The sequence below is a fragment of the Physeter macrocephalus genome, chromosome 19, assembly GCF_002837175.3.
Source record: "Physeter macrocephalus isolate SW-GA chromosome 19, ASM283717v5, whole genome shotgun sequence".
Classification (NCBI taxonomy): domain Eukaryota; kingdom Metazoa; phylum Chordata; class Mammalia; order Artiodactyla; family Physeteridae; genus Physeter; species Physeter macrocephalus.
Genome location: NC_041232.1, coordinates 18,385,564 through 18,402,462, shown reverse-complemented (window position 1 = coordinate 18,402,462; position 16,899 = coordinate 18,385,564). Strand labels below are relative to the sequence as shown.

General features: G+C 53.5%; 1 protein-coding gene across 1 annotated transcript in view; it reads left to right on the top strand.

Moving 5' to 3' along the window:
- The first annotated feature begins 814 nt into the window (after positions 1-814).
- Positions 815-16,899, top strand: part of KDM2B (lysine demethylase 2B) — a 64,329-nt gene continuing 48,244 nt past the window's right edge. The window contains exons 1-5 of the mRNA XM_055080717.1: positions 815-854; positions 1,461-1,524; positions 2,415-2,508; positions 3,504-3,657; positions 12,553-12,668. Coding sequence (XP_054936692.1) covers positions 815-854; positions 1,461-1,524; positions 2,415-2,508; positions 3,504-3,657; positions 12,553-12,668 — 468 coding nt within the window. The remainder of the gene's footprint in view (positions 855-1,460; positions 1,525-2,414; positions 2,509-3,503; positions 3,658-12,552; positions 12,669-16,899) is intronic.

Below are 16,899 nucleotides of genomic sequence, written 5' to 3'. Positions count from 1 at the left end.
CAGACCGAAGGAAACACCTCGCCTTTCTCCACCCCACAAACACTTAAATTGTTTTCCCTGGACTGTGTTCTGCTCAGGCCTGGAGGAGGTGGAAACCAAGGTTAGATTAAAGAAAGAGAAGAAGAAAACCGAGAGGAAGAGTGATTTTAGGAAAATGAGGACTAATATTTTGAAGTGGTGCTTGGAGAGAAGAGGCCGGCGTGGTCCATGGGGGTGGGGTGGACTGGGGCTTTAGCAGGCCCCCTACCCCTCCAGTTCCTTGGAGAGAAGAGAATCACCCAGGCCTTTAGAGTGGGGACCTGGCTTGGGTGGGCTGGGAGGAGGCAGCGGGGTGTGGAGCCGGAGCTGGAGCCGGAGCTGGGACTTTAACAACCCCAGCGCCAGCAGCACAGCCCGCGCCTGTCTTCGTGACAGGGCTGCGTCCTGTGCTGTCAACTACACCCCTCCGATGGGGTTGCTAGGCAGCGGGGCTCTGATGTGCAGGAAGGCCTTCTGATTTGTCAGCCTCCTGCAAACACATGGTTAAGGCTCCTTCCAGCCTATCCGGAGGAGGGACGCGGGGCACGCCGCCTGCATACTGCCGAGCCCCGGGTCCACCTGAATGTGAGGTGCAAGAGGCAACCAGAGGGAGGGGGCGCCTGGAACCCTCCAGCCTCCTAACCAGCCCAGCTCACGTCCCCCCTGGCCCCCACCATTATCTCCTCTCAGGCTGCTGGCTCCTCCCTGCCCGACCCCGACCCCGCCCCATTCCTCTCCTCTTCCCAAACCATGGAAAAGCAAAGTGCAGCGGGGAAAAGAGGTCAGTGGGGTAAGCATGTGTATGCGGGCCTCCGGAGGTGCCAAGGTGTGGGAGCGTGAGCCGTGGGGGACTGCCCCAGCCGTGCTCTTGTGGCTCTTGGGGGAAGGGGTGGGTGAGAGGGAGGGGGCCCTGGCACTGCCAGGCCCGGACCTGGAAGCCTGTCTGTCCCCCCTCCTTCTAAGCTCTGCCCACCCCTAGGAGGGCAGCAAGTGGAGGGAGGAGGGAGGGGACGGGTGAGTTCCTGTAAGGAAGGGTGGGTTGTCTGGCAGTTGCTAGAGCTTAGAAGGGGGGCTGCTGGCAGGTTTCTTCTCCCGACTGCCCTCCCTCTGTCCAAGCCGCTCAGGGCCGCGCTCTCCCTCTTTGACTCCTTCCTTCCCTGTCTGCCACTCCACCCCACCCCCACCCCCACCCCCAGGGTCTTTATCGCTTTACTTTTTTTTTTTTAGCAGCTTTATTGAGGTACAGTTCACATACCATTCATTCACTTAAAGTGTACAATTCAATGTTTTTTAGTATGTTTACAGAGTTGTGCAACCACCATCAATTTTGGAACATTTTTGTCACCCCACAACGAAGCCCTGTACCCATTCGCAGTCACTCCCCATTTCCTCCCAACACCCCCAGCCTCTGGCCACCGCTAACCTGCTCTCTGTCTCTGTAGATCTGCCTACTCTGGACATTTCATACGTGGAATTAGACACTGGTCTTTTACGGCTGGTACCCTTGTACTTTCAGCTGCATTGCTTACTTTGCAATCATTTGCAGTTCGTCTTGCCATTTAACTTTCCCAGGGTAGTGCTCCCTTAAGAGTGTTTCATCCTTAATGGCAGTGGTCTTTTGCGTTTCTCTAAGTGCCATGCCTAGGTCTGGGCTGGACCACTGGTTGGCTCTCAGTACATGATTGTTGTTTTCTTTTTTTTGCGGTATGCGGCCCTCTCACTGTCGTGGCCTCTCCCGTTGCGGAGCACAGGCTCCGGACGTGCAGGCTCAGCGGCCATGGCTCACGGGCCCAGCCGCTCCGCGACATGTGGGATCTTCCCGGACCGGGGCACGAACCTGTGTCCCCTGCATCGGCAGGCGGACTCTCAACCACTGCGCCACCAGGGAAGCCCAGTACATGATTGTCGAATGAATGAGGAGATGAATGGGGACTAGTAATTGGCAAGCTATGCAGGTGGTTTACAGCTGAATTCCAGAGGGTCCAGCTGCTGCAAAGGGGCCTGGCAGCTTGGGAGAACTGCAGGTATAGGAGCTGGAAGGGGCAGAAATGAAGCCTCTTGCTTGGGTAGGAGGCAGGGGTGGGGCAAGAATAAAAACCGGCTGCGAGGAAGGAACCAAGTGGCCTGTGGGTTGCCAGCTCTCTCGCAGGAACCTGAAAACAAAAATGCCTCTCCCAGCCTTGGGGGCAGGTAGCCAATGCTTGAGATTCGCCACCTGATCACAGGGGCTTCCCCCATGGGGAACTCCGATTAGATTTGGGTCTAAAAAAAAAGAAAATTCCCCAGTGTCAGCGTTTATAAAAGGGGCAGCAGGTCAAGCATCTCTGAAGCTGTTTGCTCACCTCCTGTGAGTCAGGCATTGAATTGATTTCTGCTTCCCCGCTTCTGTGCTGCAGGTACTGTCTGATGAGCGTGAAAGGTTGTTTCACTGACTTCCACATCGACTTTGGAGGCACTTCCGTTTGGTACCATGTTTTCCGGGGTGGGAAGGTGAGTTGAGTCTCTTCAAATCTCTGTACATGCCTGGCTGTTTGTGCATGGAGGGGCTCGCTCACCTTTCTGCTTCTGCCTCCGCCCCAGCCAGACCCCACCCTGTGAGGACTTTCTCACCCTCTGTCTTCTTCTGGAGGGAAAGGTCAAGGTCAACTCTTTTGCATCACATCTGGTCACCCTTTCACACCTGCTTACCCAGTCCAGTGTCCTGCGCATCTTGGGCCAGATTAGAACTCCAGATTTGGCTCCCAAGAACCTCCAGCATTCATTTCCCCCAGCTATAATTTCCGCTCCAGCACTGGGACCTTTTAACTTAAAAGTCTAGTTGCCTGCAGGAACGGTTGACATGAGGGACAGACATCACCCAGAGAAAGGACGTGGGGCATTTGTTCAGGGCGCTCCTGCTGTGTCTGCTCCTGTGTGCATGTCCACGTGGGCACCTAGGGGTCCCTGCATGGATGTGGGTACTCCTTGGGAATACATGTGTGCTGCCCTGCTCCTCTGGGTCTGCGTGTGCATTTGTCTTAACCGAATATATTGGAAGAAATTCCGGGTAGGAAGTCATCCCTCTTGGTTCCAGATGTTTTTCTCCCTTCTCCAGAGCCAGCACAAGCTGGTTTTATTTATTGGGCCATTTTATCCTACAACTTAGGAAATTCCCCTTCTTCTCCTTCCCCCACCTCCCTGACAAGCCCACGGCTCAGGAGAAAGAATGTTCCACTCAGTCCAGGAAGTCTTCCCACCCTGGTGTTTCAGCTGGAACGGAGGTTCTCTAAAGGCGGGCAAGGGGTGTCCCAGAAGGGCGGCACAGCCTTCTCTGCCACCCCAGAGACCCTTGGGGCCTGGTCCTGGAAGGGTCCCCGGGGATGTGTCCTCCCCCATCCTCCCTGCTCCCAGGCAGGTGGGGCTGTCTTCTCGGTTGTGGCAGAGCCTGGAAGAAATCAGAGACTTTGGCTTGGATCTTTAACTGATTGCTTCCTTTTCCTCCTAAGATCTTTTGGCTGATTCCTCCAACCTTGCACAATTTGGCACTGTACGAGGAGTGGGTGCTGTCAGGCAAACAGAGCGACATCTTCCTGGGAGACCGTGTGGAGCGATGCCAAAGAATTGAGCTGAAACAGGGCTACACGTTTTTCATCCCTTCCGGTAGGTTCCCGGGAGGCTGGCACTGGGCTCTTGCTCGGCCACTGACTCTTAGCAGCCTCCTGTTGGCCCGGTGGCCTCAGCCAGGCGTTTAGGCCAATTGATGGGGTTTCTCTGGGCCTCCTTGCCCTTGGCAGTCCCTGAGAGAAGGAGAGAAGCAGGCCTCAGGCTGCATGGAAAAATAGCCTCTCACATCTTACCTGTTTTTTCCTGCCTGTGGGCTAGAATTCTCTCTTGGGGAGAAAGCCTCCTGAGGGCCCTCCCTCAGTGGACGTTTGAATGCCTTCCTCCAAGATGTCCTGCTGAGATTTCTGAGGGTGAGGATGAGGGTGGTCCCGTGGGGAGGGGAGGGGCAACTTTATCCTGACGGCTGGGGAGGGGAGAAGGGAGAGGTGGCCCAGGGGAAGAGGGTAAGAGGGGAATGCGCCCAGAGTGGCAGCTTCCTTCCTGCAGAACAAGGTGAAATGTAATTGGGATCAAGGTCAATTTCTGTACTTGGACTCTCCCCTTTCAAAAAAAAAAAAAAAAAATTAACTACAACTATAGCAGAGGGCAATAATTAAGAGCATGGGCCCTGGGGCCAGAAAACCCCGCCCTCCTGCAGAACAAGGTGAAATGTAATTGGGATCAAGGTCAATTTCTGTACTTGGACTCTCCCCTTTCAAAAAAAAAAAAAAAAATTAACTACAACTATAGCAGAGGGCAATAATTAAGAGCATGGGCCCTGGGGCCAGAAAACCCCGCCCTAATTCAAATTCCTGCTCTGCTGCTTACAAGCCTGACTTCCTGGAAATGACTTAATCTCAGTGCCTCAATGTTCTCATCTGTAAAATGGAAGACTTCACAGGGTGGTAGTGAGGACTGAGTGAACCGAGACCTATTTGCCTACCGCTCCTGGGAGATGAGCTGAGGGCTTTTGGCCAGTTACAGGCTGAGTCACTAGTGGATGTGGCAGATGACCTGGGAATTTTAGGCTGCATTTTAGTGGAAGTGTTTTACCCAGCAGGAGGGAGGTGACAGTCCCACTGTATAGAGTGAGAGGGTCAGGCCACATGTAGGAGATCGTGTTCCTCATGGGTTGTAATGACTTACCCTCCTGGGTAAGTCAACCTCGAGAGAGAGAAGAGTCTGGATACCACATCAGGTGAGGTGAATTTGAAGGAGGAATTGGGTTGTTTTACCCAGGAAGTGAAGGTGTATGGTAATGGCCATCAGCCAGCTGAAGGATCGTATCTTGGAAGACGAGGTATAACCAAGTGGTATTGGAATGAGTTGCTCTGCTAGGCACTGAGCTCCCCGTCACTGGAGGTACACAAGTAGATGCCATATGCCAAGGAGCCTGCAGGGAAATTGCCACTGAGTGGAAGCTTGGATCTTAGGGTCCAAGGCCTCCTTTGAGGCCACTAAGATCCATTGGATGGAGAAGCTGGTCACACTTAAGTTTCTGAGAGCTGGACTGGAGTTGGCCTTGGGTCTGGACATCAAGTCAGTGTCAATTGAAAGGGGAGCGGTTGTCGTGGCAGTTCCCACCATGGGGATGGCACCTGCACACGTGGGCTCTTCTAGAAGGTTGGGCAGAGATTTCACTATTAGGGAAGTTTGGGATTTGGAGGTGGCGGGGTTTAGTGGGGGTGACTTTGTTGTCAGGACCCCAGGTCCATCCTTGGAGCTGCTTGACTCCGGGAGGGGAGGGAGTGCTGCTTGGGACAGGACGGAATTGCAGTTGGTGGGCGGCATTTATGGAGCACACCTGGAAGGAGGTGGTATCCTGCAGCGTGTTCAAGGCCGCTCTGCAGGTGTTGGAAGATTGGCCCTGGTAGATTCAAAGGGAGGCTGGCGTGCTCTTGGCCTTGCTGCTGTCTTTGGGACTTTGGCCTGATCTCGTCCCCTCTCTGTGCCTCAGCTGTCCCATCTGTACAGTGGGGGCAGGGTGAGGCTGAACTCTGGGATCCTCAAGATCCCTCCCAACTCTGTCCCCTGAGTGCAGGCCTCCTTAGCCTCTCTGGGAAGACAGGCGTTTTTCTCGCAGGGCCTTTTTCAGAACAGGGAGGTGGCCCATTGCTTTCCCCCGATCTGGGATGGGAAGGGTGTTAATTTTGGTGCCTTAAGCAAGTTGGAAAAGGTCTCAAGAAGCAGCATCTAAGCCCCAGCAGGGTTGTGACTGTGTGTTGAAGGCAGGAGGGGAGGGGACGTGGATTTGAACTGCAGCTGGTAGGAGGCTATTTAGAACTCAGCCAAGACTTTTGGCCCTAACAGTCTTGAGTGAGACACCAGGATTTTTTTCCTGGGTTTTGAGAAGCAAAAAAGGGACAGTTGGAATTTGTCACCTTCTCAAGGGCAGGGTGTACATGTGGTTCCCAGACATTGATTTCATGAAGTTAAAAAAAAAAAAGTTGGGAACTGATATCAACGTTATTATCTTGTAATTTTGCTAAATATGGGCAATAATTTAAAGAAACAACCTGTCAGCTACTTTTGCTGATGTTTCATGACAGGAAGACTATTCTGACACTAAAAAAGATGGGAGTACATAATTCCAGAATAAAGGACAGTCACTACTTGAAATTTGATGGGTTTGAGTTTATGAGAATCTATACCATCTTCATTTTTCTTATTTTGTTGTCAACCAGTGAAAACTAAAGGACCAGAGTTTTGGAGTCACTGAACTAGGTGAGCATCTTGGGTCCTCACACCCTCTGAACCAGACACACATCTGAGATTTGTGGTAGCTGGGATGTGGCTTTGGGGAGAGAGCCTTGGGAAATCCCGCCACGGCTCGTGAGCTTTTGGGCGTGGAAAGTGGAGAATCTAATTCTGGCATTTCCCACCTCTGACCTGGGTTTTCACCTCCACAGTGTGACCTTAGATGTGCCCTACCTCACACTGGCCTCAAGCCTCCCCATCAGCTCTGTGAAAGCTCGTGGATGCCATTGGGTTAGGAAGATTTTAAATGTCACAGTATCTTTGTGAGACTTGGTTTATCTTTTTCTTCTTTTGTCTGAGAGTGAAGGGGTTGGGTGCTAGCTATGCTTCAGAGGTGGTGGTTCTTCAGGCCTCATTCCTGGTTAGTCCAGGAAAGCTGCCTGGAAGAGGAAGACTGTTGAAGGTGACTGAGGAGTAAGATGACCTGGAGAAAGGGGCTTGGGTTGTCCCGTTGAGCTGGCCAGCTCTCGAAGGTGGAGGAGGTGGGAATACAGTTGCCTCGCCAGGCCACACAGAGTCAGAGTCAGAGCTGGGAGTGGCCCGGGAGTCACCAAGATTCAGCCTGATCATTAGGAGTAAGGAAAACTGGAGTTGGAACTCAGCAGTGGAACTGGTGACATCTTTTTCCTTCCCTTGACCTGACCTATGGCCAATTCCCCCTCTGGCTTCACCTGCCCAGGTGAACTGTAGTTAATAGTAATAACTTGCCTTACTGAGCAACAGTCATTTTATGTACATCACTTCTCCGTAAGAATGTAAGGAAACATCCCCCCACCCCCACTCCCAACCCCCTTTTTTTTTTGTTTGTTTGTTTGTTTTTATGGTATGCGGGCCTCTCACTGCTGTGGCCTCTCCCGTTGCGGAGCACAGGCCCCGGACGCGCAGGCTCAGCGGCCGTGGCTCACGGGCCCAGCCGCTCCGCGGCATGTGGGATCTTCCCGGACCGGGGCACGAACCCGTGTCCCCTGCATCGGCAGGCGGACTCTCAACCACTGCGCCACCAGGGAAGCCCCCAACCCCTTTTTAAAAGTGAAGGCTCCTGAGGCCCAGAGAGGTGAACAAACTAGTCCAAGGTCACACAGTTAATAAGTGACAGGGCAGGATGAGAACCCAGGTGTGTCTAGTTTCAGAACCCACCTGGTTCCCTGTCAGCCTGGGAATCAGCAGGCTTGGGATCTGGTCCGCCTTCTCGGCTGTGTGAGTTTGGGAGAATTATGTGCTCATTTAATAAACTTTCTTAAGGGTCCACTTGGCAGTGCGGCACGTGCTGGGGAGGACGTGAGATGTACACCCCATTGTGAGCGTATGTCCAGCCAGGTAGCAGCAGGATGGTGGAGCCCAGTACAGGGCCTTGGGAAGGACCCTGGGGTCCGTGGCTTGGGCTGGCCTGAAAGTATTTCCCATCCTTGCCTTGTAGTAAAATTCACAGTAGCCCCAGGTATTTCTTAGACTTGGGCAAGTCTGAGAAACAGTAACTCCTAGCTACTTAACAGTATAACATGGCTTAGACCTGAGATGATCTATCTGTAAAATGGGTACAGAGCCGAGAAGGGCTGGCAGTGAAGCAGGCTGGGGTGGAGGGGCTCTGGGAAACTGGGGAATTGCTGCTCAGCTCCAGCCAGTTAGGGCTGGAGGGCCTGGTGGACCCATCTTCTCATTTTTCTGCAGAGGAAAGCAGTTCAGATAGCCTTGTGAAATTTCCCCATTTTAAAAAAAAAAATTGATTTTTTTTTTTTTTTTTTTGTTTTAGTTTTTGGCCGCATTGGGTCTTCGTTGCTGTGTGCAGGCTTTCTCTAGTTGCGGCGAGCGGGGGCTACTCTCCGTTGCGGTGCGCGGGCTTCTCACTGCGGTGGCTTCTCTTGTTGCGGAGCACGGGCTCTAGGTGCGCAGGCCCGGTGGTTGTGGCGCATGGACTTAGCTGCTCCGCGGCATGTGGGATCATCCCGGACCAGGGCTCGAACCCGTGTCCCCTGCGTTGGCAGGCGGGTTCTTAAGCACTGCGCCACCAGGGAAGCCCGAAATTTCCCCATTTTGATAACACAGGTGGGTCAAACCATACATGCCCCTGGGTCTGACGCAGCCCGTGGCCTGGCAGTTTGGGCCCCTGGTACCAGCTATGAGGTCCCAGAGAGGAGAGGCCATCCTGGCAGCCACAGCGCCCAGCCTCGGGCTTGGGCCAGCACAGGGAGTTCGTGGATGCTCCTGAAGGAAGCAGGCCGTGGGCCTCTGTGAGGCACCCCTGAGTTCTGGGACCTTTGGGTTTATCCCTGCAGCACCCACACAAGTGTGGGTCAGGGGCCTTTTCATTCCGAACCCTGAGCGTTTGGGCTGTGGGTCAGACACCATGTGCCCCCGCGGCCTTTTTTTGTTTTAGTTTTTGGCCGCATTGGGTCTTCGTTGCTGTGTGCAGGCTTTCTCTAGTTGCGGCGAGCGGGGGCTACTCTCCGTTGCGGTGCGCGGGCTTCTCACTGCGGTGGCTTCTCTTGTTGCGGAGCACGGGCTCTAGGTGCGCAGGCCCGGTGGTTGTGGCGCATGGACTTAGCTGCTCCGCGGCATGTGGGATCATCCCGGACCAGGGCTCGAACCCGTGTCCCCTGCGTTGGCAGGCGGGTTCTTAAGCACTGCGCCACCAGGGAAGCCCGAAATTTCCCCATTTTGATAACACAGGTGGGTCAAACCATACATGCCCCTGGGTCTGACGCAGCCCGTGGCCTGGCAGTTTGGGCCCCTGGTACCAGCTATGAGGTCCCAGAGAGGAGAGGCCATCCTGGCAGCCACAGCGCCCAGCCTCGGGCTTGGGCCAGCACAGGGAGTTCGTGGATGCTCCTGAAGGAAGCAGGCCGTGGGCCTCTGTGAGGCACCCCTGAGTTCTGGGACCTTTGGGTTTATCCCTGCAGCACCCACACAAGTGTGGGTCAGGGGCCTTTTCATTCCGAACCCTGAGCGTTTGGGCTGTGGGTCAGACACCATGTGCCCCCGCGGCCTTCTCGGCCCTTCATGTCCCAGAGAATACCTGTCAGTTGGTTTTGTGGGTCGCCTGCTTTCCTTCTGTGACTGGATCTGTCCCTTGTCGCTTGGCCTTATAGCCTCTGTTATCGCCTTCCTGTTGTTGGAGACTCTGGCCTGGAAGCAGGAGGCAGATGCCAGCATCCTCGGTGCAGTCTGGGAACAATTGCTCTCTCGTGCTTCCTGGGATGCAGTGAACGAGTATTGGGAGGGTGGGTTCAGATGGGGCTTCTGAAGGCTGTTATTTCCACTCCCTGGTTCTTCCGGAGGCAAGTGTTTATTTAAAAAAAAATTTTTTTTTAATCTTTTTTTTTTTTTTTTAAATTTTTAAAATTGTTTGGCTGCACTGCACCGCATGTGGGATCTTAGTTCCCCGACCAGGAATGGAACGAGCGTCCCCTGCGGTGGAAGCGCCGAGTCTTAACCACTGCACCACTAGGGAAGTTCTAGAAGCAAGAGTTTAAGTAACGGAGCAGATGTGAGGAGGGCTGGGGGCAGGGGCTGAGCAGTGACTCTAATCCAGGCCAGGCTGCCTGACCTACCTGCGAGGCACCGGCCTGGGGAGGAGAAGAGAGTGGAGAGAAGCTTCTAGAACCCCTGGAATGTCAGTACAGATTCCCTGCCCCTCTCCTCGCAACAGCACCTCTCACATCAGGGGAACAGATGTAAGTCAAGTGAGTCTGCGTTTCCAGAAGGGAGAGTCCGGGGCTGATGAATGCAGATTCACGAGGGTGCCGTTCTTTCCAAAGCCCTCGTGATGGACGGGACCACCACGAATATCAGCGGCAGTTGCTTACACGGTTTGAGTTCTTACAAGGGAAGCAGCGGTGTTCTTCGTTTCACACGGGCACATGGAGGCCAGGAGAGGGGACAGTCAGGTGCCCCAGGCCACGTGGTGAATCAGCACTGGAGACAGTCTCCAACCCGGGCCCCCGGACACGGGCTTTCGTAGGCATGCGGTGGGCATGCGAGGAGCATAGGAAAGGGACCCAGGAATCTTTGTCCCATTCAGGCTTCACCCCACCACGAGCATGTGCTTGAACCCGGCTGTCCTAGGTCCCAGTCTTAGGAAATGTTGCTTAAATAATGCTGGTGGTGGTAACAACAATAGTAATAGACAGTGTGGCTCCGCTTGGTAGAAACAAAAAAAAAATGTACAGTTGAGAATATCAGCTGGTACACAGCTGAGGCGGAGAGGCTGAAGCAGATGTGGAGACCGGGACTTGTTTTTTTTTTTGGCCTCGCCGCGGGGCCTGCAGGATCTTGGTTCCTGGACCAGGGATAGAACTTGTGCTGCCTGCAGTGGAGGCGCGGAGTCTTAACCACTGGATCGCCAGGGAAGTCCCAGAAACCGGGAAACCGGGACTTTAGAGGCGCAGCCGCACTGCTGCACGGGGCGGGGTGGGGGGCAGGGCCCAGGTAGCTCCGCAAGGGCACACCCGGCGGGCAGAGCGGCGGCCAGAGCTGTGGGCGGGTAACCGCAGAAGCCGTGACATAAAGCCTTCGCTCCCGTGCTCCCGGCTGGCGGGTTTCCCCTGCCCTCCCCCAGCACCAGCAGCTCTGTCCCACCGATCGTCCCCAGCAGGGGAGGGCCCGCCGCCCAGAGTGTTGACACAGATGCCAGCAGTGACCTCGCAGCCTCCGAGCTCTCTCCCCAGGTGGCAGCCCGGCTCCTGGCAGCCGCGGCCACCCATCGCTGCCCATGACTCAGGGCTGGCGTGCTCGGCTCGCCGAGGAAAGAGGCTGGAACTGCTCCCGCTTGGCGTGGGCGGGGAGGCCTCTATACTTTGCTTCCGAGCGAATGAATTAGGCTCAGAGTTGTGGAGAAGGCTTGGGATCTCAGGTTGCCCCTGTCTGTCCCCTTTCCCCTCTGCTGACCCTCTGTCTTTCACCGTGAGTCCCCCTCGGCCTCTGTCTGTCCTTGTCTTCGCCTCTGTCTTTCTTGGTTCCCTTTTTGCCTCCCCTCCGTGTTCGCAGGCCTGTCTCCCGGGACTCCCAGGCCTGTGCTAATAAGCCTCTGATGCAGCGGCAGTGCGGCATGGCGGTTAAAAGTGGAGCCGCTGTCACTCACCTGCTTGTGACATCATTCAGCAAGTGACTTCCTTCTCGGAGCCTGGGTTTCAGCATCTGTAAATGGGAGTGGGTTATAATGCCACCCCTCCCCTCGCTCTGCACTGTCCAGTATGGTAGCCAGGAGCTGCATGGAGGACTGTAGAGCGCTGGACACACGTTCAGTCCATTGAAGGATTTAGGCGGCTCGCTTTGTCTCTAGCCTTCATGGACCAAGCGGAGGCCAACTCCCTGGGTTCCAATCCTTATAAGTGACTTCACTTTTCTGTGCCTCAGTCTTCTCATCCGTAATTTGGGGGTGAATGTCACATGTACCTTGTAGGGATCTTGTGAGGATTAAATGAGAGGAGCCCTGTAAAGCCCTCAGGCCAGTGCCTGGCACAAAGGTAATCCTCAATTATACTTCTCATGACTGCAGTGCCAGCCTTTGGGCCAGGAGCTCAGGGAGATGAAAAAGCCGTGCCCCAAGGTGTTAATAAGCTGCGGTCGGCAGGAGAGAGACTTGTCAGCAGTTATAGGGCAGCACAGAAGCAGAACTGATACGGGGATGCAGGTGTCGTGTGGCTGAGGAGACCACCTGGAAGTGGGCCTTGGAGGATTTTGATGGCAGGGGGTGGCTTCGGGCAGAGGAAGCATCTGGGTTCTGGTGGGATGTCACGACCCTTAGTTGTGGCCCCGAGCAATCCTTGACACCTCCTGAGACGGACGGTCTCCGGGATGATGAGGAAAAGGCTTAAGGACATATGAGTAGCCTGAGTGAGGGGTTTTCAGCTCCCTGGCCTGCAGGGGAGAGGGACAGGGCCTGCCTCTCTGTTGGCTGCTGTAGCCAGGTCCATTGTAACACTTCATCACCAAGGTCTTCAGGACAAGAGGGTTGGTCTGCAGCTGCCCAGGACCGACTTGAGCTAGCCAGGGGTCACTGCCAGCAGCAGTCAGTGGGGCTGCGGGTCTGGGTCCTCTAGGACAGCCAGGAGCTCAGCCCTCTGCATCAGGCAGCCCGAGCATCCTCCCTCTGGCCCTGGGTGCTCACCTGGGCTTCCTGCGCCCTCCTGCATGTGGGCATAGTGAGGGGCCCCAAAGGGCCAGTGGCTGACCCTCTCTGTGCCCTCCCCACCCCAGGCTGGATCCATGCAGTCTACACCCCCGTAGACTCTCTGGTGTTCGGCGGAAACATTCTGCACAGCTTCAACGTGCCCATGCAGCTGCGGATCTACGAGATCGAGGACAGAACGCGGGTGAGGCGGCTTCCTTTTCTTCTCGTGGCCACACTGGCCCCCGAGCTCTGCCTGGTGCTTGGGGCGCACGGGACGGTCATTCCGAAGTCCTTCCTGGTCCCTTGTCCCTCCTGCTCCCTGCCTCAAGCCGGGTCTTGGTCCTGGTTCTGCAGGGCAGGGGGTGCCTGCGAGAGCCCCACCCAGAGCCCCGGGAGTTTCTGTTCACCTCCAGGCTGGTGACAGCCGAAACCCCCTGTTGAAGAGGAAGTATCTCTTGAGAAAGCACCGTGAGATGTCAGGAACCGTGCCTCTTCCTTCTTCCCACGTGTATGAAGGGATGTGAGGGAGTGGGGGGATTTCATGGTTGTTGTGGTGGTTTGGAGCAGGGGGGCTGGACCTTGGAAGGTAGGTCAGGTCTTGACCATGTGGGGACCCCAGATGTGATGTAGGACCCCGAGGAAGCCGGTGTCTGTGAGTCCCCCAGGGACTGTCTGAGTTCTGCCTCAATGTCTGCTTGTGGCTGGGGGGAGGGTCCCCTTTTCTCCTTGATGGTTTCTCAGACACTGCATCCCACCCCCAGCCCCATGCCCTAGGAGCAGGGGCCAAGGCTCAGACACCTGACAATGGGCCCTCTGCTGTGCTCTGTTCCATTCCGTGAGGTTCCTCTGAAAAGCACTGGCTCTTCCTTGCTGGAACTTGACCCAGAGTCCCCAGGCATTTGAGACAGGTCTGAGAGTGGGAAACTGGGGCAAAAATGGCCGACTTCTTCTTTTCTCTTATAGTTCTTCAAATATTTCTTCTCTCTCTTTTTTTTTTTTTAATTGAGATATAATCCACATACACAAAGTGCACAGTTCAGTGGCATTGAGCACGTTCACAGTGTTGTGCAGCCGTCACTTCTAATTCTAAGACATTCTCATCACCCCAGAAAGAAACCCCATACTCAGTAGCAGTCACACCCCATTCCCCCTTCCCAGCCTCTGGCAGTCACTGGTCTGCTTTCTTTCTCTACGGATTTGCCTGTTCTGGATGTTTTATGTAAATGGAATCATATAAAATGTCCTTTTGGTCTGGCTTCTTTCACTTAACATCGTGTCTTCAAAGTTCATCTACCTCGTGGTATTTGTCAGTGCTTTGTTCCTTTTTATGGCTTAATCATATTCCATTGTATGGATAGACCACACCTGGTCTTCTTGGGCTTTGCCTTGGAGTTGACTTTTTTCCCAGAGAGGGTTGTCATGCCCGGACCCTAAAGAAACATCTCAAAGAAGCAGATGCTCTGTGCCCAGGGTTCGTGCCTTTCTTGGTCTTGTTTCCAGGCCTTGGTCTGCATGGAATCACATACATGAGTCAAAGTCTTAGCCACTGTGTATGCATCTGACCTTTTTAATAGCCCCAGTGTTGAGGGACCTCGTCCAAGGGTTTCCTGGGAACCACTTTGAACCATATTCAGTGGGCAGGTAGGTGTTTTAACAAGGTCAAATGCACATTCTTCAGATAGGCCAGTTTGCTGCTGGGATGCCCAGCTCTGCAGAGACTGGGTCTTGCTTTGTGGATTTTTGTGCCTCTCTTTTCTGTTGCCTGCCTACCATCCCTTTCCCGGGTCTGGCGGGGAGGCGAATCCCAGCCCTGGTCTGGGGGATGCTGCCCTGTGGCGTTCTAGAGAAAGGCACCATTTGGGTGTGAGTGGTCATCTTATCCTCTGGGTCAAGTGTTGTCTGGGACTCTGGCCAACTGTTCTTTGGCCAGCCCTGAAGAATGGGCCAGTTTGTTTGTGAGCAGACAAGTAGGTGTGGGATAGAAAAGGAGAAAAAAGTCAAGCCCACAACTTTCCAGGCAATTCCTGAAAGCCAGAGTCAGGCTGGGATTTCTAAAGGCTTCAGCAACTCACTTGGCAGCCGTCCCCCTCCCCCAGGGAATCTGGATCATACATCTCAGTGGATTTGGGCCCCATCATTCCGTTAGGAGCCCAGATCCCCTCCCCCGTCTGCGGGAGGTGGGAGGGAGGGTAATGGAGTAGAACCCCCAGCACCATGCTGAGCTGCCATGGAATATCGCACCCACGTGGAGATGAGTATGGTAGCGCCCCTTCCCCCAAGGCCCACTGTCCCTGTTGTCTCAGTGGGCACCCCATCTGGTTTCCTGAAGCAGGTGGACGGGCGGGGGGCAGGCGGGCAGGCTGGGCGGGAACCAGCGGCAGGCTATTGAATCTGCTTTGATTTCTGGTCTTTGGAGAGGGCTTGCCTACAAGGCCCAATTGTTTATGTCTTAGGAGCCAAGGCAGACAAAAGATGCTGGGGAGAGAGCACTGGGAGCCAGATAAAATGCCAGGGCTCCTTGTCAGCTCGCTACAACTTAATTCTTTATATCCCTGCGAGCTTTCTTAAGAAGGTTATGACCATTTAAAAATAGTTTTTCAAGAGTCCTAAAACATGCCTTTGCTTGGAAACCAAATGCTGAGGGTGGGACAGAGGAAACTGTCAGTCTCTAAGCCCCATGGTGTGAGCTTGTTTTAGAAAGATAATTTGCTTTTGTGGCCCAAGGTGGGGAACCTCCCCATGGAGACCAGGGGAACCCCAGTGTTCTCCTATGTGTAGGAAGCCTGTCTTGCTCTCATGATTTGAATTTTTCTGGGCTGCATGATAGGTGACTTTACCCTGCTGTCCATAAGGCAAGCACGCACAGGTGCAGGCATTCTGGGACTGGGGGGTTTTTCATTTCCCGACCCCCTTTTGTAGATTAAATCTTTCCCCTCTCATTCTAAAGATAAGCAGAGGGGTGAAGAGCTACACCAAAGAATGGTTGTGTTGCGTGTTTATTATTTGAAGATAACGTCTCGAGAACTCTCACTACATATTTTTAACTCCAGTTAGCTTGATAAGGGATAGGAATGGTCCAATTGATCATTAAACTGCCATCTCTCTTATATTTATCTTTTTTTTTTTTTTCCCCTAATGGCGCTAGTGAAAGCAGCCTTCTCAGGAAAGGTAATGCCAACATGCCCTATTCCCTCTCAGCCAGTGAATCTATTTGGAAATTGCAAATAATTTACCCTTCCTCTCACCTTTCCCCTACCATTGGATTTTTTTTTTCTTCCATTGACTTTTTTTTTTTTTTTTTTTCCAGGAGAAAAACAAATTTTAAGACACTTCCCACCCACCCTGATATTTTAGTTTTTCAAGTCCTTGAGACCTGGGAGTTGTAGATGCACCAAAACATCTTTGGTTCTGATCTCCTGAGGTCACTCAGCTCCAAGAGGAAGGGCTTAGGCCAGGTGCCACTCATATGGACCTTGGGGAACTCAAACTGACCCCTTGAGACCCGCTGATAGATTGATTACCCACCCCCAGGCTGGGAGCATGGCCTGCTTTCTGACTGCCTTGCCTTTTGGTGAACAGCTCAATTTGATGAGGCTCCGAAGCTGTCAACAAATAATGTTGAGCAATCGTGTGTTTAATGTTCCCAGGCATGTGGCTGAAACCTTTTGAAGGCGAAGGGTGGAAGGCGACAACCTGTTTGTAAGTCAATTCTTTGCAAGTTTTGTTCCCTGTGGTGCTCTCTTGAAAAAAAAAAAAAAAAAAAAAAAAAAACCGAAAAAGAATTTGAATTCCTTCATCAGCATTTGTTTTCACCCAGCTGGTTTCCCTTGGGTTCAGCAACAATGAGGGGAGACTTATCTTCCTCTCCTGAACTACAGCCAAAAAAAAAAAAATTTTTTTTTTTCCTAACCTAGAAAGATTCTCAGGTGCCCTGGTGCCCATCAGGGCAGAGTGGCTCAGACGGTTTCCCAAATTTGAAAAATCAAAAGCAACTTGAGTGTTTTACCAGTCGAGTGGGGAGATGTGAGTGAGGGTCTGAGAAGAGGCAGGCCTGCCTGTCCTCAGCCTGCTCTGTAGGTTTTGATGATTTGTTTCAAAATTGCTTGGCCCTTGTTCTGGAGTGGGGGTGGGGCTGAGAACTGCCCCCTCCCCAAAGTCTCTTCACAGGAGGACAGGGTCTGCCTCAGGCCAAAGAGCCTTTTTCTCCTTTTCAAACTCTGGAGGACACTGATCCAATGACTGAAAAAAGATTAATACTCTCCCAGCGATAAAACTGGGGTTCTCGGGAAAGTAGCTGGAGCCAAGGAAACCGCTAGATGATGTTCCCAACTCCATGCATCCCCCCGAGGAGCTCAAAAGCATGTGGCGGCCAGGATCTCATTCCAAAACACACTATCCACCAGAGGCAGGGAGGTCAAATGAACCCAGGACGC